Source organism: Tachysurus vachellii, chromosome 18 (genome assembly GCF_030014155.1).
Source record: "Tachysurus vachellii isolate PV-2020 chromosome 18, HZAU_Pvac_v1, whole genome shotgun sequence".
NCBI lineage: Eukaryota > Metazoa > Chordata > Actinopteri > Siluriformes > Bagridae > Tachysurus > Tachysurus vachellii.
Genome location: NC_083477.1, coordinates 4786624 through 4810587, shown reverse-complemented (window position 1 = coordinate 4810587; position 23964 = coordinate 4786624). Strand labels below are relative to the sequence as shown.

Here is a 23964-nt window from a genome sequence, read left to right as displayed (position 1 = left end):
TGCATGTCTTTGGACCGGGGGAGGAAACCGGAGTACCCGGAGGAAACCCCCGAGGCACGGGGAGAACATGCAAACTCCACACACACAAGGTGGAGGCAGGAATTGAACCCCGACCCTGGAGGTGTGAGGCAGATTTATTTTATTTTATTTTATTTTATTTTATTTAAGAGAATATTTAATTAAATGGCCAGTGTGCATGAGTCATCAAAACATCTTAGAATTTTACTGGAAGTGATGAAAAAAAGATTTACATTTTTAGGAAATTGTAAAATTAAAAATCAATAAGTACCAAATTAGAAGCAGATGATTAGGAGCAGGATTTTACGGATTTTAGCAGACGCCATTTCCTACAGTAACTGAACAATTGAGGGTTGGGGGCCTTGATCAGGGCCCAGCAGTGTCAGCTTGGTGGACCTGGGATTTAAGCTCACAACCTTCTGATCAATATCACTTAGCAAGCTGATATGACTTTATCCACTTGGATGAAGTCATATCAGCTTGTTAAGTAGAGCAAATGAATAAAGCTACTTATAAACAGTGCAGTGTTGTGCTAGTTACTTAGAAATAGTAACTAGTTACAGTTACTAGTTACTTCGTTTAAAAAGTAACGCGTTACTGTTAAAAGTAAACCTTTAGTTACTTTTTTAAAGAACGTTCATTAATGTTCCCATTAATGCCCTTTTATGCGTTATGGTCTATACAAACACAAAACTGTTTGTTGATCTGTCCCTGGCTAACAGTCTGGATAAAATCTAGTCGCTGTTGTTTGGCTGGAGGGGTTTGACTCACTTCGAGTGTGTCCACCGACACCGTGTTAGCTTCTAGCTTCGTCGTGGCGTGTAGTTTCTACCTCCAGACTGGAGTTGCTGTTTATCGCAGTAGATCGGACCTTCGAATCAGACAGACACAGCTTACATTTGACTAAAAGGTTGTTGTCTTTATGCTCAACTAAAGTGAAATAATGAGCATATTTCCACTTAGAGAAACTCGTCTTGCTCTCGTCTCGACTCGCCGTTACTGCCGCACATACACGAATAAACGGAAACACGCCCACAGCGCGGCGTCTTCGTGTTTACAGGTTGGCATCCACCGATCCTACAATGCGTCGCTGCTGTAAACAGGTTAGTCTGTAGGCTACACTTCAGCCAAAATGAATTCATTTAAAAACGTAACAGACAAACGCACCATATGGTAACGGTAACGGAGTTACTTTATTTAAACTGTAATGTGTTAGAGTATCAGTTACTGTCAAAAGTAACTGCGTTACAGTAACTGCGTTATTACCCAACACTGATTATAAATGGTCCTTTTTTTTAAACTACAGGGTATTTCATTTTATCGCTCCTGCATCTACAGTACTTACAAACAGCTTCATTGGCTGTTTTACAGTTGCTGTATTTTGAGTCGATCCCCCGGTCCTCTAATAGTCGCATAACAAGACCTCTAAGGACACAGCTGAGCTAATAAAAGGTTAAATCAGCTCTTAAAATGACAGCAGGGATAAATGTTGAAGGCACTTAAATGTTGAAACACATAAATGTTGAAACACAACAAAGTTTCACTGGTCTGAGAAACTGGAGTCAGAACACCACACCACCCTGGATGGAGGCTATTCTTTCACACTCACACACACACACACTCTGATGTACACAAGACGTGCTGAGTCAGAAGACGTCTTGTGAGAGACAGCAGGAAAACATGTCCACAAAGGTTCCCATCATACACATCAGTGTCCAGAGCAATGATGCAAATATAACGTGATCTGAGCTCTGACACACACTGGGGCCAATAAATAAGGGAACGCATGAGTGTGCAGAGATCAGGTAAGGATTTATATCCCTGTGAATGTGCTTTATCTCTGTATGTCTGATGACACACACAAAGAAAAGACATGCATCTTACTGTCTGCTTTAGATGATTAATGTGGAGGTCGGACTAGAGGTGAGCAATGACTCCCTGAGATGAAGTGAAGGAGAAACCTCAAGAACTAATCTCTACAGGGAACCTGTCCTCTTCTGAGTGACAGCAGACAGTGGGATTATAAATCACTTCAATGCACATCTAAAGAAGAGGAAAGTAACAGTAATGTGTGTGTTCAAATGGTGTGAAATCCAAACAGGAATAAATACAACAGAGATCAATCAGCTCACTACTCACTTCTGTTCTTCTCTCCATGTCTAGAACCTTCTCTATCTCTCCATCACTAGACCTCTCTCCATCACTAGACCTCTCGCCATCACTAGACCTCTCTCCATCACTAGACCTCTCTCCATCACTAGACCTCTCTCCATCACTAGACCTCTCGCCATCACTAGACCTCTCTCCATCACTAGACCTCTCGCCATCACTTGACCTCTCTCCATCACTAGACCTCTCGCCATCACTTGACCTCTCTCCATCACTAGACCTCTCGCCATCACTTGACCTCTCTCCATCACTTGACCTCTCTCCATCACTAGACCTCTCTCTATCTCTAGACGTCTCTCCATCTCTCCATCTGTAGACCTTTTAACATCTCCAGACCTCTCTCCATCTCTAGAACTCTCTCCATCTCTTCATCTCTAGACCTTTCTCCATCTCTCCACCTCTAGACCTCTCTACATCTTTAGACCTCTCTCCATCTCCAAACCTCTCTCCATCTCTCTACCTCTAGAACTCTCTCCATTTCTAGACCTTTCTCCATCTCTCAATCTCTAGACCTCTCGCCATCTCCAGACCTTTCTCCATTACTAGACCTCTCTCTATCTCTAAACCTCTCTCTCATCTCTCGACCTCTCTCTCTATCTTTCTCCATCTCCAGACCTCTCTCCATTACTAGACCTCTCTCTATCTCTAAACCTCTCTCTCATCTCTCGACCTCTCTCTCTATCTTTCTCCATCTCCAGACCTCTCTCCTTTACTAGACCTCTCTCCTTTACTAGACCTCTCTCTATCTCCGGACCTCTCTCCATCACTAGACCTCTCTCCATCTCCAGACCTCTCCCCATCTCCAGACCTCTCTCCATCTCTAGTCCTTTCTCTATCTCTAAACCTCTCTCTCATCTCTCGACCTCTCTCTCTATCTTTCTCCATCTCTAGACCTCTGTCCATCTCTCCATGTCTAAACCTCTCTATGTCTAAAGTCACTCCCTCTCTCTATATTTCTCCATCTCTATATCTCCCAATCTAGACCTCTCTCTATCTCTAGATCTGTCTCTAGCTCTCCATCTATATCATGCACGTTTAGTACGATCTTGTGCAATGTGCTGCTGCCACACGATTGGCTGATTGGATAACTGCATAAACATAAGGGAATTGTTGTATAGTTTAGCGGTGTCTTGAACCTTGTTTTGACATCTGAACATCATTATTACACACGATGATGGTTTTATTAAACAGTGCGTATAGCGAATTCTACACACTTCTAAAATCCCGCTGTTGTATCTAGTCAGTGTCGTGAGAGTCGTTTTTTTCAGATCTCTCTGCCGTCGCTTCATGACTAAAGGCTGGTTCATGTTGTGCGGCTCTAACGGCTCCCGATGTTAATCACGACTGGCATTAACACCATCTCCAGCCCTGAGGTGTCTTTCTCTCTCTCTCTTTCTCTCTCTCTCTCTCTCTCTCTCTCTCTCTCTCTCTCTCTCTCTCTCCCTGACATTTCAGCTTACTCTTGCCCTTAGCTTTGAGTGCTGTCACATCTTCCCTTTCTGGGAAACTGCCACCTTATATTATCTCTCAAGCTGTGTCATGAGCTGCATTAGGCTGCAACATAGAGAGAGATCACACACACACACAAACACACACACTCTCTATATATTTATCACACTGTCAGGCAATGGTGACTGTGACTGTCCAAAGCAAACACATTAGTGACAGTCAGCTAGCAGATTATTTTTTTATCCTTAAACAGGGATTAAAGCAACATAACAGAAATACTAACAGAATACTGCCAGAAGTCATGGAGTTAATGCATACAATTTCTTCAACTTGTAGTGTGTGTGTGTGTGTGTGTGTGTGTGTGTGTGTGTGTGTGTGTGTGTGTGTGTGTGCAAAATCTAAAGTCTAAAAATGAGACAGGCTTCATGTGCACACAGAGCCAGAGGCAGGTAAAGCTTCAGAAGATCCACACAGTTACGCTTCTAAAGTTTCACTTTTTTTTCAGCTGACATTAAATGTTTCATAGATTAAAGTAAAAAAAGAGATCACAAGAGTGTGAAGGTGTGCAGGGCAGAGAGAGAGAGAGAGAGAGAGAGAGAGAGAGAGAGAGAGAGAGAGAGAGAGAGAGAGAGAGAGACAGGGAGAGAGAGAGAGAGAGACAGGGAGAGAGAGAGAGACAGGGAGAGAGAGAGAGAGACAGGGAGAGAGAGAGAGAGAGAGAGAGAGAGAGAGAGAGAGAGAGAGAGAGAGAGAGAGAGAGAGAGAGACAGGGAGAGAGAGAGAGAGAGAGAGAGAGAGAGAGAGAGAGAGAGAGAGAGAGAGAGAGAGAGAGAGAGAGAGAGAGAGAGAGAGAGAGAGAGAGAGAGAGAGAGAGAGAGAGAGAGAGGCTGGAGATAGATGTGAGAGAGAGAGAGAGAGAGAGAGAGAGAGAGAGAGAGAGAGAGAGAGAGAGAGAGAGAGAGAGAGAGAGAGAGACAGGGGAGAGAGAGAGAGAGAGAGAGAGAGAGAGAGAGAGAGAGAGAGAGAGAGAGAGAGAGAGAGAGAGAGAGAGAGAGAGAGAGAGAGAGAGAGAGAAAGAGAGAGAGAGAGAGAAAGAGTGAGAGAAGTGATAAAGAGCTTTGTTGAAAAGTTTCTCTCCTGGTTAGTCTCTACTCATTCCTTATCTTCTATTCCTCTCTCAGACTGTTTTACATACTGTATCTACTCCCACTGAGAGAACTGGTCTGTTTCATCAACTCCAGAAAGTGTGTGTGTGTGTGTGTGTGTGTGTGTGTGTGTGTGTGTGTGTGTGTGTGTGTGTGTGTGTGTGTGTGTGTGTGTGACCAAATGTGTGGAGAGAGCAAAAGCATGTGTGCTGTGCAGAACAAACACGGCCTGGAGTTAACAAGAGTGCAGGAGGACAAATGAAAAACAATGGAAAAAAAGACACACACACACACACACACACACACACACACACACACACACACACACTAAATAATACAAGTATGACAAAGTATAAACACGGAGAGAAGCTGTAAGCTCAGGGTGAATGGCAGGAGGTTGATGAACTGGAACATGGATTTTGAAGCCCCCTGTAGGTTCAGGCTGTTGCAGTACTGAGTGATTTTTTTTGTGGCTGTGAAGAGGAGAACAAGGTCAAGTGTGTTACTACTGCTGCTGAAACCACAACTTAACTACTGGGACGCACATTCATCACTTTATATTGAGCAAAAAAAAGAGGAGAGGAGAGGAGAAGAAGAGTGGAGCGGAGGAAATAAGAGGAAAGGAGAGGAGATGAAGAGAGGGGAGGGGATAAAGAGGAGAAGAGATAAAGAGAAGGGAGGAGATAAAGAGAAGGGGAGATGAAGAGGAGAGCAGATAAAGAGAACAAAGGAGATGAAGAGAAGATTAGATGAAGAGGAAAGGAGGTGAAGAGAACGAACGAGATGAAGAGGAGAAAGGATAGGAGAAGGGATGAAGAGGAAAGGTGATGAAGAGATTGGAGGGGATGAAGAGGAGAAGAGATAAAGAGAGGGGAGGAGATAAAGAGAACGAGTGATGAAGCGGAGAGGAGGTGAAGAAGAGAGGAGTTGAAGAGAGGAGAGGAGATAAAGAGAGGGGAGGAGATAAAGAGGAGATGATAAGAAAAGAAGAGAGGATAGGAGAAGAGGTGAAGAAGAGAGGAGTTGAAGAGAGGAGAGGAGATGAATAGGACAGGAGATAAAGAGAGAAGAGGAGATAAAAAGGAGAGGAGATAAAGAGAAGAGGATAAGAAGAGAGGAAAGGAAATGGAGAAGAGAAGAATAGAATAGAGAAAAGAAGAAGCAGGAAGATGAGATGGAAAGACAAAAGGAGAAGAGATGAGGAGGTGATGAATTGAAGAGGTGAAGAGTAGAGGAGAGGAGATAAAGAGAGGGGAGGAGATGAAGAGGAGAGCAGATAAAGAGAACAAAGGAGATGAAGAGAAGATGAGATGAAAAGGAGATAATAAGAAGAGAAGAAAGGATAGGAGTAGGGATGAAGAGGAAAGGTGATGAAGAGATGGGAGGGGATGAAGAGGAGAAGAGATAAAGAGACGGGAGGAGATAAAGAGAAGGGGAGATGAAGCGGAGAGGAGGTGAAGAAGAGAGGAGTTGAAGAGAGGAGAGGAGATAAAGAGGAGAGGAGATAAAGAGAGAGGAGAAGATAAAAAGTAGGGGAGATGAAGAGGAGAGGAGCTGAAGAGAGGAGATGAGATAAAGAGGCGAGGATAAGAAGAGAGGAAAGGAGATGGAGAAGAGAAGAATAGAATAGAGAAAAGAAGAAGCAGGGAGATGAGATGGAAAGACAAAAGAAGAAGAGATGAGGAGGTGATGAAATGAAGAGGTGAAGAGTAGAGGAGATGAAGAAGAAAGGAGATGAAAAAGAGAAGAGAAGAAATAAAGAGGGGAAGAGAAAAGACAAAAAGAGAACACTCTCTCTCACTCTCACTCATTTTCTACCGCTTATCCGAATTACCTCGGGTCACGTGGAGCCTGTGCCTATCTCAGGTGTCATCGGGCATCAAGGCAGGATACACCCTGGACGGAGTGCCAACCCATCACAGGGCACACACACACTCTCATTCACTCACGCAATCACACACTAGGGACAATTTTCCAGAGATGCCAATCAACCTACCATGCATGTCTTTGGACCGGGGGAGGAAACTGGAGTACACGGAGGAAACCCCCGAGGCACGGGGAGAACATGCAAACTCCACACACACAAGGCGGAGACGGGAATCGAACCCCCAACCCTGGAGGTGTGAGGCGAACGTTCTAACCACCGTGCCCCCCCAAAAAGAAAACACTCCTAAATAATTCGGTAAACAAAGTTCTTTTCAGTGAATTTTATAGAAAGAACCATTTTGAGGTTCCACATACAGTATAAAACAAGTGTGGGCTCTTGTCAAGTGTCCCAACCGTGATCCATCAGAACCACCAGATCCATCAGAACCACCAGAACCACCAGATCCATCAGAACCCACCAGAACCACCAGAACCACCAGAACCCATCAGAACCACTTTATATTTCCTCTTTCGTAATCAACTGGAGTTTCATCAGCAATCTTTCCGAACACTCTCAATATGCCTGAATAAAATAAGAGATTTCTTTTGCAGCAGCCAACATTCAGGCATAAAGTCAACACTGTATGTTAATAAACAAGTACACTGAGTTTTTTTGGTTTTTTTTTTGAGATCCACCCACTTTCTCCTCCGCTGAACCTCATGCCAGAATTTTCCTGGCCATTGCAACACATTGAAGGCATTGCATATGCATGCACACACTTCCACTTTACACCTTGCATTACTGATTTTTGCATGTACCCATCCCTCTCTCTCTCTCTCTCTCTCTCTCTCTCTCTCTCTCTCTCTCTCTCTCTATCTCTCTCTCTGAAAAAGATAGAGTGATATGGAGGAGGTGAAGTGGGGGGTGGAGGAGAGATGGAGGACGGCACGGTGACCAGGGTAGACGGTGTTTAGGAAGCCGAGAGGATCAACACGACTCACGTCACCCATCCTGAAGAACCTCCTGTAGGTTTCAAAATTATTGGCACCCTCACTGGCATTTTGAATAAGTTTACTGTATAAAGAATAGCAAATGAGGCGAGTGAAATTCCGTTCATTATAAAACTCTCGAGCGAAACATTTTTTTTTTTGCTTTCCAAATGATCAGCACCCACACAAATAATAATCGGTGAAGCCTCCTCTGGAGAGAATAACGAGCCTTTTCCTGTAATGACTAACTAATAGGCTCTTGGAGCACTTCTCCATGCAGAACATTCATGTATTTACAGCTTTACAGAAATCCAGATGGAGATGGAGATCTCCAGCAGGGCAGAGGCGACAGGGCGACAGAGGAAAAACCCCCTGAGACGACGTTAAGACGAAAGCTTGAGAGGAACCAGACAAAAAAAAGAAATCCGTGCTCATTTGGCTCCCACCAAACTTTGCTCTCACCCAAATGAAGCCTGAGAGGAGGAGTTATGAGTAGCTGAAGTGCTTCCTCAGCAAGACTTTCTCTTTAAATAACAAAAGCAAACGCATCGTTCCGTGTGTAAGAGATCACAAGCCTGGTACTGCACTGGATTAGAAACTATAGTAAAACTTTATCTGGATTGCTGCCAAGCTGCTGCACTGGGGTTTAGGTTCAAGTGCAGGTTTTATTGATATAAGTGGAAAAGCAGACAAATCGCAAGGGTCATAAACAGGCAAGCAAAACATACCGGATATCTGCACAGGCCATGACAGGACAGGACAGGACAGGACAGGACAGGACAGGACAGGACAGGACAGGACAGGACAGGGTCAGAGCTGGCAGAGAGTCAGACAAGAATAAAGCCCTGGAAATGTCACTGACAGCAGCTCGAGTCGTACTTTACAATGGACTGAGTTGATGATGATGTTTGCTATTTGGAAAATAGAGTTTATGATGGTTGTGTTGTCGTGGCAACAGTCCAATACGGCTATACATTCTACAAAGCAGCTATAGAGAGTTAAGGAGCATCTGATTCTCACCAACATGCTACAATTAGTCTATAGATCATCGACATAATATAAATCAACAAAGTGGATGATTTAAATAAAGTTCAGGATACAGGGTGATATAAAAGAAGAAGAAGAAGAAAAAGAAGAAGAGGAGGAGGAGGAGGAGGAGGAGGAGAATTAGTAGGATGAATGGGAAGAAGAAGACAGAGAAGAAGAAGACGGAGAAGAAGAAGAAGAGGAAGAAGAAGAAGAGGAGGAGGAGGAACAGGAGGAAGAAGACAGAGAAGAAGAAGAAGAAGAAGAAGAAGAAGAAGAGAAGGAAGAAGAATGGGAGGAGGAAGAAGAAGAAAAAGAAGAGGAGGAGGAACGAGAGCAAGAAGACAGAGAAGAAGAAGAAAAAGAAGAATAGGAGGAAGAAGAAGAAGAAGAAAAAGAAGAAGAGTCGGAGAAGGAGGAACGGGAGGAAGAAGACAGAGAAGAAGAAGAAAAAGAGAATGGAGAAGGAGAAGAAGAAGAAGTAGAAGAAGAATGGGAGGAGGAAGAAGAAGAAGAAAAAGAGGAGGAGGAATGAGAGGAAAAAGACAGAGAAGAAGAAGAAAAAGAAGAATGGGAGGAAGAAGAAGAAGAAAAAGAAGAAGAGTCGGAGGAGGAGGAACGGGAGGAAGAAGACAGAGAAGAAGAAGAAAAAGAGAAAGGAGAAGGAGAAGAAGAAGAAGGAGAAGAAGAAGAAGAAGAAGAAGAAGAAGAAGAAACGGGAGGAAGAAGAAGAAGAAGAGGATGGAGAAGAAGGAGGAATGGGAGGAAGAAGAAGAAGAAGAAGAAGAGAATGGAGAAGAAGGAGGTTGATGAGTCACCTGACAGGTTCTTGATGGTTTAGAAACTCAAAATGTCCACATAAAAAAATAAAATACTGAAACAGAACGAAGCTTTTATAGTAAAATCTGCTTCCTACAAAAACGAGCCGTTACAATGTCACAGTCATTACAATAAAATATGTCCGGATTAATAAATTGCCTGCTATATGGTGAATAAATGGGGGAGAATATGGCTTTAGAGCGATTATGGTGGCTAGTATATCATCTGTGAGAGGCGTGAGAGCGCAGGCCTTTATAAAGAGCACAAAATGATCCCACAGGAAGAGGAATGAAGTGGCTGAGTGGATCTTAGTGAAGCAATGAGAAAGTCTTTGCTCTGTATAATGCTCCCAGGAGACGAGAAGCGGCTCTGAAACACCGCCAGGGCGTCGCTCTGCTTTATTAACTGTACCTCAGAGAGAACGAAGGAGAACTGAAGAGGCCTGGGATGATGTGGATGACGCTCGTATTAGTCTAGTGTGTGTGTGTATCAGAGGCCGGAAGTTTGCAGGTTAAATTAGCAATAAGAAAAGAATATGAAGTAAATATTATATGTACAGTATGTGGACATGTTTGCTGTATCGTGGTTGGGGAAAAAACGTCCCCATGAAGACAGGAACGTCTGGTTGGAGTCTCGGGGCTTGGTGGTGCACCGTGCCTGAGGCTGCCTGGAGACTGACACACCACAGGGGTTTGAGCTACTGTTGTGTCGGTCAGCTTTGTGCTCGAATCTTCATCAGTGAACACTGGAAGGCTTCTGCAGGAAGGAATTAGTGTTAAGTCTGTAATGAACTCAGAAATGACGCTGACCTGTTAATACCTCAGGAGCTCTTGGTTGTTTAATTCCACTGGACTACAAACTTATCTGTTTAAAGGACATTATTTACATTGACATTATTTCCTTTCCAGTGTTTTCCACCAAAATCACTTCTGAGTCTGGTTCCTCTCAAGGTTTCTTCCTCATCACCATCACTTCAGGCTTTATCATTAGAGATAGATGTTAGAAATAAATACTAACTTAATTTTAAACTTCCATCCATCCATCCATCCATCTTCTACCGCGAGGGCAGCAGTCTAAGCAGGGACGCCCAGACTTCCCTCTCCCCGACACTTCCTCCAGCTCTTCCGGGGGAATACCGAGGCGTTCCCAGGCCAGCTGAGAGACATAGTCCCTCCAGCGTGTCCTAGGTCTTCCCCGGGGCCTCCTCCCGGATGGACATGCCCGGAACACCACCCCAGGGAGGCGTCCAGGAGGCATCCGGAACAGATGCCCGAGCCACCTCAGCTGACTCCTCTCGATGTGGAGGAGCAGCGGCTCTACTCTGAGCTCCTCCCGAGTGACCGAGCTCCTCACCCTATCTCTAAGGGAGCGACAGCCACCCTGCGGAGGAAACTCATTCAGGATCATTCAGTATCCAGGATCTTGTCCTTTCGGCCATGACCCAAAGCTTATGACCATAGGTGAGGGTAGGAATGTGGATCGACTGGTAAATAGAGAGCTTCGACTTGCATCTCAGCTCTTTCTTCACCACAACGGACCGGAATATCGACCGCATCACTGCAGAGGATACACCGATCTGCCTGTCGATAATTTTAAACTTTAAACTTTTTATTGTTTCTACAGTATACAATGAATTGTTAAAAACGCTACACAAATAAATTAAATTGAATTGAATTGAATATCTGAGGGGGGGCACGGTGGCTTAGTGGTTAGCACGTTCGCCTCACACCTCCAGGGTCGGGGTTCGATTCCCTCCTCCACCTTGTGTGTGTGGAGTTTGCATGTTCTCCCCGTGCCTTGGGGGTTTCCTCCGGGTACTCCGGTTTATTCCCCCAGTCCAAAGACATGCATGGTAGGTTGATTGGCATCTCTGGAAAATTGTCCGTAGTGTGTGATTGCGTGAGTGAATGAGAGTGTGTGTGTGCCCTGCAATGGGTTGGCACTCCGTCCAGGGTGTATCCTGCCTTGATGTACGATGACGCCTGAGATAGGCACAGGCTCCCCGTGACCCGAGGTAGTTCGGATAAGCGGTAGAAGATGAATGAATGAATGAATGAATGAATATCTGAGAGTGATGACCTTGTGGGGACATTTCTCGGGTACCTGCAAGCATTAGGAAGCTTTAATTTAAAAAAAAAAAAAAAAAAAAGTTGAACATAGGTTAGCTTAGTGTGTGTGTGTGTGTGTGTGTGTGTGTGTGTGTGTGTGTGTGTACCTGTCTCGCCCCACACAGGCAGGTACTCATCTTGCTGAATATCCAGCATAATCTCCAGGCCATTTCCAGTTCCTCCTTTCATGGTGGTCCTCAAAGTCTTTCCCTCCTCAGCTGCGTTGAACATATAACACTTTCCGTATCGGGTAAAAACCTGCGCAGAAGAGAGGACAAGGAGAAACGTGAGCGTGACAGTCCATTAAGTACAAGGCAGCATTAAGTTTTAGGTTGAAAAGATGATTTCTAGAGAATAAGTAAATAAATAAATAAATCACTCCATCAGAAAGTCAGCCGGAGTTACAGTATATTTAGCTCCAGTCCTGCAGGACAGACAGAGCTGCCGGCTTGACGAGCAGCAGTGATGATGCAAAAAACTGCAAATGGATCACAGTGAGCAGAAGCAATCTAGTCGAGCCTCTGGGTCACGCTTTCTCCATCTGTACCCCTGGATCTAGAATGAACTCTGCTTTGGGAATTAGATGGTCTCGAACTGCGGACAGGGAAGAAAAGGACGTCTGTGCTTTTACACCCCTCGGCTTTACACAGCGGACCGAATAAGGACAAATCCATCTCATTAGGAAGTAATGGAGCATGAGGACAAACATGCCACCTTCTCATCCTTTCTCCCTCTCTCTCTCTCTCTCTCTCCCCCTCGTTCGCTCACAATCTTTCTTGCGCTGTCTTTCTCATTAGAAGCCCTGGGGAGGCAGTGAGTTGTGGTTGATTGTGGACAGGTAATGGAGGAGAGAGAGCAGTAGACAGGTGGATGAAAAGCTAGAAAACTAATACTGTGTGTGTGTGTGTGTGTGTGTGTGTGTGTGTGTCTGTGTGTGTGTGATAGTGGACAAAAACACAGTTAAGAACAGATACACAGTAAAAATGCCACAAAGACCAGTAGGTTGGGAAAAGCACATTACACAATCGAGCTCTCGGGTGTTTGTTTTTGTTGTTTTTTTTTTGTCGCCCAACAGACAAGTCACTTTGATTTACTGTGAGTGTGACATCAGTTTTTATTCATTTCATTGTTTTTTTATTTTTTAATTTACTTATCTGTCAAAAAGACCTCGATTCCCAGCAGAGTTTCCAAAGAAAAACCTTCTCATGCAGTCATTGTTCGAGTGGATACTGAAATGTGTCTCATGTGCTAACATTTTTCTTTTTAGAATAGCTGCTAATGAATCCATCCCCAGACGTTACTGTAACTGCTGAAGTTCAGAAGCTGACCGAAGTATTTAAATGTGAAAGTCAGATTTGTTTTCAATGATATATGCAATAAAAAAAAAAAAAAAAAGACATGATAAGAAATGATGGGTTTGATGGAAAAAATGACTACTACCACTAATAATAATAATAATAATAATAATAATAATAATAATAATAATAATAATAATAAACAATAATACTAAATACAATAACTATTATTATTATTATTTTAAATAATAATAATAATAATAATAATAATAATAATAATAATAATAATAATACTTTATTTATTTATTTATTTATTTATTTATTTATATAACATGTAATTAAAAAACATTCTAAACCTGGAAATTCACGCACGCATTCACGCACGCATTCACGCACGCATTCACACACATAAATCAACAAGGCCTGGAGAAAGCTGCCAAGCTCTAGCTCGGATCTCCAGCCGGAATTTCAGAGTGAAATAATTCAAGCATCAGTGCTTCTTAAAAATGGTTACAAAATGTAGCAAAGAGAGAAAGAGAGAGAAAGTGAAAGGTGGGAGAAAAAACAGAGAGAAAGATAGAGGGGGAGAAAAAGACAAAGAGAAAGAGAGAGGGGGAGAAGAAGACATAGAGAAAGAAAGAGAGAGGCCGGAGAGAAAAAGAGAAAGCGAGAGAGAAAGACAAAAGAGGGGAGAGAGAGAGAGAGAGAGAGAGACAGAGAGAAAGAGAGAGAGAGAGAGTAAGAGAGAGATAGAGGGAGAAGTAACATGATGGAAGACTAATGGAAGCTTGGTCACTTTTACATAGAAAGACACAACCGAGGTTGATTGATTGATTGATTGATTGATTGATTGATTGATTGATTGATTGATTGATTGATTGATTGATTGATTGATTGATTTGGGCATCACTGGATTCTCTAACAGATCATTCGGGTCTCATCACTCACACTGATCACTGCACATTAATTCTATTTTTTCTGGAATTCTCAGAGAGAGAAATAAGCGAGTTTACTTACATTTGGTAAAATATCAGCTGCACTGAGCTCCACATCTCTTACGAACAGAAAGTATTACACCAAGCAGCTCCAGTAACAGTGAAGTCTCACATGTTTTCTCACATGAATTTCTATTAGTGGAAGAGGGATGGAGCACCTGTTAGAGCATGCTTCTTCTAACTGGATGATATGGATGCGTCTATTGCCTTTTACTTCAGACTTGAAAGACAGACATGGCAGCACCATGAAATTTTCAGTTTGTGAGTATGACAAGTTTTTTTTTTCACCCCCACTCCACTAAGAGACCTGTGACTTGTGGGAACTGGTGAGATTCTTCACAGCAGGCCACAGATGCAGAAAGTGAGCAAACCCTTGACAGGAGCTGCCACAAGCAAAATAATGAAAAATCACCTGGGCATAATAGTCTGTCAGTCAGGTTTTATAAAGGTTTGTGGAGCTTTTCTGATGTAAGACTGGAGCTCATTGGATCAGTGGACTCTTCTCTTAAATTGTCAGTTTTGATGCGATTTACACAAGGAGAATGTCTCATGAAGACCGGCCTTATTGCATCTTATATTAAACTCAAATTCTATTTGTCACATACAGAGTACGAGATGCAGTGAAATGCTTTAAGTTTTCGCATATCCCTGGTTATTATAAGCCTGAGGTCAGACCGCAGGGTCAGCCATAGTATAGCGCCCCTGGACCAGGTGAGGTTAAGGGCCTTGCTCAAGGACCCAACGTTGATGTCTCAGCAGCTTGTGGGCTCGAACCACCGACCTTCTGATCAGTAACCCGAAGCCTTAACTGCTAAACCATCACGTCCAGTAATATATCGTGCATACTCTCAGCTGACGGATCTTTTTCCCAACACCAGAGATATACTGTACATGAAAGACCTTTTGTAGCTTAAGATCTTGAAAGTGACGTGACGTGACATACGGCTAAGTACGGTGACCCATACTCAGAATTTGTTCTCTGCGTTTAACCCATCCAAAGTGCACACACACACACACACACACAGCAGTGAACACACACACTGTGAACACACACCCGGAGCAGTGGGCAGCCATTTATGCTGCGGCACCAGGGGGGCAGTTGGGGGGGTTCGGTGCCTTGCTCAAGGGCACCTCAGTCGTGGGTGGCCAGAGACTCGAACTCACTACCTTCAGGGTTAGGAGTCAGTCTCTCTAACCATTAGGCCACGACTTCCAAAGTTTTCGCATATCCCAGGTTATGGGGTCAGAGCGCAGGGTCAAGCCATAAGACGGTGCCCCTGGAGAAGGTGAGGTTAAGGACTTTCCTCAAGGACCTAACGTTGATGTCTCGGCAGCTTGGGGGCTCGAACCCCGACCTTCTGATCAGACCATCATGCCTCATCTTAAACATCACATTATACTATTTATTAGTCAATATAATTGTTGAATATAACCTCAGCTCAATTTGCGGGTCTTTTGAAACCAAAAAGCAACATCTGCTTATATAAACTGGCAGAAAAAACAGCAATTCCAACTCCAACAGCACTGCAATTGAGAAAATCTTCTTTGGGACCGAGAAATGCAAGAAAAAGAATGAGGAAGATCTGATGAATGGACTGAGAGTCTTGTACAGAGAAAGAAACCTGACATTTAACATCCTGGCAGCATTGATCCTGTAGCTTAATCTTCCAGTCTTCTACAAGCCTAAAGATTTCAACCTCCAGGTTCATAAAGCACTGGAGGACTTGACAAGATGACAATGGTTATTAGAGCTTAACTACATTTCCTGCAATAACAGATCTGCTTGATTTAACCTTGGTTCAGTGACAGGTACTGACAAGTCTTATGGGGTTAAATCAGTAAGAACTGAAGACAGCTTCATTCAGTGGTATAAAGCTGCTCTGCCTCAACTACAAAAACATCTATAAACTGCATTATTTCTCAGTCTGGTCCTGCAATATATAACACCTAAAACCTTAGAAGAGAGATAACAAGCAATGATCAATCTTTATCACAAAGCAGAATCAGGATATAGGATTTTATAACACTGGGAAGACAGTTTTATAGACGTGTAAAAATACACATTACACCAAAATAAGAACCGATGTCAAATGAAAGATTTACCTTTCAGTGCCTGAGGAAGTGTTTTAATCCTAGAAGCTGCTATACAAACCTTCCTCCGCCCAGAAGATTTTGGGTTGATTTGTTGTCAGAGCCTATAAAGCTAGCTTTCTTCAAAAAAAGAAATTCCATCCCTGTACAGTAAAAGCATTTTAAATGAGCATATTAATGTATTGGCGCTGTTTAAATGACTACATGTGTTATCATTGAGAAGACATACTGCCAAAGACATACTACTGTAAAAGAAGCACTTGTGTCTATTAATAATGCTGGAAATCACTCTTTAATTCAATAATAGATTAAAACAGGGGTAATAAATCAGGCTGTACCACTGGCTGTTAAGTTCTGTATAATCATTTCATGACCTCTCACTCCACTTTGCTATCTACAGTACATGAGAAAAGGTTTCCTGCCCCTTGTAAATTACCTCACCAACCCCAATCTAAATTATAGTTATTATTTATTAATGTAATTCTGAGTAAAGGTCAGCATCTCGAATCCTTAGATACTGTACATGGTGCCGTGACCCGGATCGTTACTTGGTCCTGACTAATAAACGAAGCAAATTTGGCATGTATTCCGTTGAATTGAAAAGAAAATAAAGAGACAATCAGAGTAATTTGTTCTATTTCATGGCGTGTTAGGGCTAGCAAAACATGTTGCTTTAGCCAAGTATAAACCAATCCAATCTGATAACAATCGCAAAATTCTTTCAAATTCTTTCTTTTTCCTAGTTTTTAGAAATTGAAGAGAAATTGTTGTTTTTCTTCTGTCAACCATCTAAGATGCACAGACTCACTCAAGTCATGTCTGTTTTTTTTAGGAACAAAAAAAACCATTGTTCATCCTGCCCTGGAGCTCAGAAATAGATGCACTGAATTTCTTGTCTCCAACTATTAGTTAGCACACATTTTTAATTTCCAAAGGTTGTCATGGTTTAAATTGACCTAATTTTGGATTTAGTTAAGATCGAGACTGTTTATTAAGATGCGCAATGCAAGTTTTTTTTGTCTGTTGCCTCCTGGCAAGAAAGATTTCTCTCAGTAATTTCTCTCTATAAAATCTAGTTCAAAGTGATAATACATTCCAAAATCACTTCTAATTTGGCGCATTAATTTGGCACACTAGCAAGGACACCTACACAGAATACTAAACACCTTAGATCCCTCTGAAATCATTAAAATGTGTGAAAAACATCTTCAGCATCTTTATCTCTACCCTGTAAAATGAATTCTAACAGATGGTATTTGCATGTGGTTGGTTTCTAGCAAATTCCATCGAATAGAAGGAGATCAATTGATCTGAAAATGTTTTTGGTTTTCCTACTCAGGGCTCCCAAGTGGTGGAATGATAAATCATTCACCTTGTCAGGAGATTTGAACCCGATGCCTCTACAGCCCTTTGAAGCCAGGAGCCAAAATTGTCTATACCCTGGGGATATGAGGGACGGTGTACTGTCCTCTGCACGGATTCTGGGCGGATTCCATACACACGTTGGTAGATTGCACAGTCCTTGGAGTCTTGGAGTGTATCATGAGGACGAGGATCATGCATCATTCATTCATTCATTCATCTTCTACCGCTCATCCGAACTACCTCGGGTCACGGGGAGATCTTCTACCTCGGGTCACGGGGAGCCTGTGCCTATCTCAGGCGTCATCGGGCATCAAGGCAGGTTACACCCTGGACGGAGTGCCAACCCATCGCAGGGCACACACACTCATTCACTCACGCACTCACACACTACAGACAATTTTCCAGAGATGCCAATCAACCTACCATGCATGTCTTTGGACCGGGGGAGGAAACCGGAGTACCCTGAGGACACCCCAGAGGCACGGGGAGAACATGCAAACTCCACACACACAAGGCGGAGGCGGGAATCGAACCCCCAACCCTGGAGGTGTGAGGCGAATGTGCTAACCACTAAGCCACCGTGCCGTAATGCATCATGGACTGGACTGTCTTTACTCTTCCTGCCTTTACTCTTCCTGGCTTGTAGATTGATACCTGGGTCCAAGCCACATTGGCCCAGGTCAAGAAGAAAGACATTACCATAGCTATTTAACAAGCTCTGTGCTGTTAATTGTTTTAGTGCACTTGCTTTCCAGTCAAGTCCAGTCCTGGGGAGTTTAATATTTTTACTGATTAACACTTGATATAACTCACCATTTAATCAACAGTACACTCTGTTTGTTTTTCAGATCTGTAGTGATATCAGATATTTCCCAATATTATGAAAGAAACATATATATCAGAATATAAAGACATGTCCTTCCTCATCTATTAATGGCTCAAACACTTTTTTCATTGTGACGCTTTACGCATGAATATAGGTATTAAGTGTTTCTAATGTTTTTTAAAATGATAATTTTCTATTGTAAGGTGCTGGTGGATTAAAAAAGAAGCAAGCTAACCCTTAATACAGACCCATCACTGCTCTGAAATTTTCTCGAGATGAAAGATCGTTTTGGACTTACTTTGCTTACCCAAGTGCTCATGTCATCTTTGTCTAAGCCAGCTGATTTTATAACCGCAATTGTCCTCCAGGGGAAGTCATTATCCTACATCACTTCACTACTAGCTTAGCTAGAATCAATCAAACCCGTGGTAGAGTAGTGACAGAAAAGACATTTCCCCTTAGCACTTCTTCTCACATGCTGATGTCATGGTGAACAAAAAATACCAAATTACACAATTTCATCGCTGCTTTCCATGTTTTATTTGTTGAAAATGACTGGATTCTGCTTTCTGTTTCAGCAGGACATGGCGTCATGGCGACAGCTGTTCTCCAAGAAGATTTCTCAGTCGATTTATCTTTGTCTAGATTTGTTTTATCTAGTTTTATCTTTATTTAGACTTAAACACTGAGGTCGGTAAGCGTTATAATGATGGATAGCTATGACTATGTTAACATACATTTTCAGAAATCTTCTGCACTCCAGCATTTACAAATATACTCGTTAGTCCTTAGACATATCCCACACCTGTGTGTGTAAGGACTATTTATATATATATATATATATTTATATATATATTCATTTATTCATTCATTCATTCATCTTCTACCGCTTATCCGAACTACCTCGGGTCACGTGTGCCTATCTCACACAACCCATCGCAGGGCACACACACACACTCTCATTCACTCACGCAATCACACACTACGGACAATTTTTCCAGAGATGCCAATCAACCTACCATGCATGTCTTTGGACCGGGGGAGGAAACCGGAGTACCCGGAGGAAACCCCTGAGGCACGGGGAGAACATGCAAACTCCACACACACAAGGCGGAGGCGGGAATCGAACCCCGCCCCATATATATATATATATATATACATACATACACACACACATACTTATACACACACACCTGGTTATAACTCCAGCTCAGTCGCTAGCTGTTTTGGTATGCTAGGAGGAGATCAGTATGCTAGTCACATCACCAACTACATGTCTGTGTGGCTGTAGATCGCTTAGAGAAGGAGAGAGAAGAGTCTGGCTTTCATCTAATCTCACTCTGCAGCTTTGTTTCAAACCCTGGACCAAAGGACAGCAGGGATTTGGGATTTCAGACAGTTTTGTACAGTTGTCAGGCTGCACTACACATACACATGTATCACAGGCAATGTCATAGTTACGAGATGACAGAATTGAACTCCTATGGGCGTTATACAATTCTTACAGAATTCCTTCATCCAAAGGAATTCATTTATTTCAAGTCAGCCCTCGTCCTCTTCCTAGTCCTCAACCTGCTCCTCAAAAGAAATTCCAATATTCGAGACTCGGATAAAACCTGTGTCATCATTACACCGAAAAGCATTTAGACATCTGTTACTGTATAATGTATTCCCATTACAGCAGCAGGTGTAGAAACACTTCTCTTCACAGTCTCGGGTGCGTTCTTGTGTAGGCAAGGGAATGACATGTAAATTGAAACAGGGAGCAGCAACAGCTAGCTAGTCAAGTGCTTTTATGAGTGTGAAAGGACAAGTGGAACTGGAGCATAAGTGCTTTATTGTGTTGCATAGATGTGTTCTGTTATTGTTCCACTGAATTGATTTCCATTAGAGACCAATTCTGCCTGACTACCGACAGAGAGCGAGATCACAGGAGATCCATCCAGCGCCAAGGCAAGTGAAAGCATCTGAAATGGGGGCATCGGTAAGAGACCCGAGAGTAAAGTGAGACTTGACATTCATTCATTCATTCATTTTCTACCGCTTATCCGAACTACATCAGGTCACGGGGAGCCTGTGCCTATCTCAGGCGCAATCGGGCATCAAGGCAGGATACACCCTGGACGGAGTGCCAACCCATCGCAGGGCACACACACACACTCTCATTCACTCATGCAATCACACACTACGGACAATTTTCCAGAGATGCCAATCAACCTACCATGCATGTCTTTGGACCGGGGGAGGAAACCGGAGTACCCGGAGGAAACCCCCGAGGCACGGGGAGAACATGCAAACTCCACACACACAAGGTGGAGGCGGGAATCGAACCCCCAACCCAGGAGGTGTGAAGCGAACGTGTTAACCACTAAGCCACCGTGCCCCCCCGTGAGACTTGACAATGAACAAAAAAATATAGACGTAACAAATGAATCTGAATCTGGATGAATGAAATGCAACAACAATAACGAACTCGGTAATGAGAGAAGAGCAGATGAGTTTGTGAGGGTCTCATTATCTTACTCTTTCTCTTATCTAAGCTCCCTAGCAACTACAGAGTCTTATCTGGACTGAATATCGATTTATTTGTATATCTCTATTCCTGAATAGTGCTTTTCTATTCTTCAGTAAGAAATCCTACAGTAAGCAGGTTGTTTCCTTCTTTACCGAAACCCTCGAGAGGATTTTTTTCCACTTTCTGGCAGCTTTGTAGCAGAAGGCAGAAAGATTGCAGCCATCACAGAGACTTTAATAGTGAAACCTTCATCATTGTATCTGTGCTCGTCTCTCGCTTTCCTCCTACTGAACTTATCTCTCTGCCAAACATCCAACTGTTATCTCAGAGAACAGATCATTTACAACGTGGTGGGGGCACGGTGGCTTAGTGGTTAGCACGTTCGCCTCACACCTCCAGGGTTGGGGGTTCGATTCCCGCCTCCGCCTTGTGTGTGTGGAGTTTGCATGTTCTCCCCGTGCATCGAGGGTTTCCTCCGGGTACTCCGGTTTCCTCCCCCGGTCCAAAGACATGGATGGTAGGTTGATTGACTCTGGAAAATTGTCTGTAGTGTGTGATTGTGTGAGTGAATGAGAGTGTGTGTGTGTGCCCTGTGATGGGTTGGCACTCCGTCCAGGGTGTATCCTGCCTTGATGCCCGATGACGCCTGAGATAGGCACAGGCTCCCCGTGACCTGAGGTAGTTTGGATAAGCGGTTAAAATGAATGAATGAATGAATGAATGAATGAATGAACACTACGTGGCATTTCGCTCACTCGACAAAAAAAAAAAAAAAGAATGGGAAAAAATCTGGAGATGCATCTGAACACAGGATACAAGCTGGAATCCACCAACTCCAGCAGCAGAGACGGAAGAACGGCAGGTTCATTATTACGCTGAGATTTGTTGAGAGTTACAGGCGGTGATGTGTGTGACACTGGAACACACTGTAACAGACACATCACCTAAATACTGTAGCCTGCTGGATCCACACACTATACTGGGAGCACTGGGAGCGATATACTGTATATACAATCCATGTACACACACACACACACACACACACTCTCTCTTTCTCTCATACACACGCACACATGAGCGCATATTCTCTTATTCTTTCTCACAAACTCTCACACACGCACTCTCTCTCACGCACACTCTCTCTCTTTCTCTTTCACACACAAACATTCTCTCTCAGTCAGAAACACACACACATTCTCTCTCTCAGACACACACACTCACATACTCTCTCTCTCTCTCTCTCTCAAACACACACGCACACATGAGCACATATTCTCTCATTCTTTAACACAAACTCTCTCTCACACACACATACACTCTCTCAGACACATGCACATACTCTCTCTCTTTCTCACAAACACACACACACACACACACACACACACTCTCTCACACACACACAAGCACACACTCACACTCTCTCTCTCTCTCTCTCTCTATCTCTCTCACACACACGCACACACAAAACACATATTCTCTCATTCTTTCTCACAAACTCTCACATACACACACTCTCTCTCACGCACACTATTTCTCTTTCACACACAATTCTCTCTCGGTCAGAAACACACACACATTCTCTCTCTCAAACACACACGCACACATGAGCACATATTCTCTCATTCTTTAACACAAACTCTCTCACACACACATACACTCTCTCAGACACATGCACATACTCTCTCTTTCTCACACACACACACACACACACACACTCTCTCTTTCTCACACACACAAGCACACACTCTCACACTCTCTCTCTCTCTATCTCTCTCACACACACGCACACACATGAACGCATACTCTCTCATTCTTTCTCACTCTCAGACACACACACGCTCACACACGTGCACATACTCTCTCACACAAACTCTCTCTATTTCTCACACACACTCTCTCTCAGTTACACACACATACACACACTCTCTCTCTATCTATCTCTCTCACACACACGCACACACAAAACGCATACTCTCTCATTCTTTCAAGCGGTAGAAAATGAATGAATGAATGAATGTTACTGAGTGGGTTTCTGGTGGTCCAGGAGCAGGAGCCCTCACTCTTCCTGAACAAACCCTAAGGGGTTAAACTCTCAATATCAGCTACATCATGCAATGACCATGACCTGGGCAGGTCCCCGATGTCAGGAAGGACATCCAGTTTAGAAACCTGTGCCAAATCAAAATGTGTGTATCGGATGATCCGCTGTGGTGGTGACCCCAAACACTCACTCACTTTCTACCGCTTATCTGAACTACCTCAGGTCACGGGGAGCCTGTGCCTATCTCAGGCGTCATCGGGCAATGAGGCAGGATACACCCTGGACGGAGTGCCAACCCATCACAGGGCACACACACACACACTCACTCTCATTCACTCACACACTACAGACAATTTTCCAGAGATGCCAATCAACCTACCATGCATGTCTTTGGACCGGGGGAGGAAACCGGAGTACCCGGAGGAAACCCCCGAGGCACGGGGAGAACATGCAAACTCCACACACACAAGGTGGAGGCGGGAATCGAACCCCCAACCCTGGAGGTGTGAGGCGAACGTGCTAACCACTAAGCCACCGTGCCCCCCATGTGACCCAAATCAGGGAGCAGCTAAAGGACAATAACAAGAACACGAGTGCAGCCTCACAAACCGTTTTTCTTCTTAATTACATATGAACTTATATAATATATAATTATACGAGATATAACTCATTTATTTCAGTCATTTACGAATGATCGATTTTTTTTATTTCCTGTGTCCAAACCATTTTCCAGTAATCCCACTTTCCCATTTCCTCTTCGTCTGGATTTTGTCTTCTGTGTTTTCATCTGTTTCGGATTGGTTTGTTTTTTAAATAATTAAGGATAAAAGAAAAAAATTTTTTTTAAACATAAATTAAGTGTACATGTTTATAGAGCCCCAGTAGAGACCTGCTTAATTGTACACAGCGTGTGTTCTGCGTGGGCTACACAGAGCTATGGCTCTGCTGGGAAGAGACTGTTTTTTTTTTTTTTTAAATCTTATTTGTCAATTTTGTACCACACAGTTAAAAAAAATGATTTAAAGGAGTATCGCAGAGCAAATTAACCTTCCGTTGCCGTTACCGTTCGATCCACGAACAGCGGAGTCGCATCTCATCTGGAAGATTAAAAGTAAACGTGGAACTCTAACGCTCAGATTTAGGACACAACTGAAAGTAAATCAATAAAAAATAAAAAGTGCTATTGCATCTATTCATATCCGTATCTATTTAGGACATCGATCTGAATAATATCTCTAAAGTTTAC

At 43.2% G+C, this 23964-nt stretch overlaps 1 protein-coding gene across 2 annotated transcripts in view; it reads right to left on the bottom strand.

The window, feature by feature from the left end:
* Window positions 1-23964, bottom strand: part of asic2 (acid-sensing (proton-gated) ion channel 2) — a 573112-nt gene that overhangs the window by 29747 nt on the left and 519401 nt on the right. For both annotated transcript variants that reach the window (XM_060892003.1, XM_060892002.1), the window contains one exon: window positions 11698-11848. In XM_060892003.1, the coding sequence (XP_060747986.1) occupies window positions 11698-11848 (151 nt within the window). The remainder of the gene's footprint in view (window positions 1-11697; window positions 11849-23964) is intronic.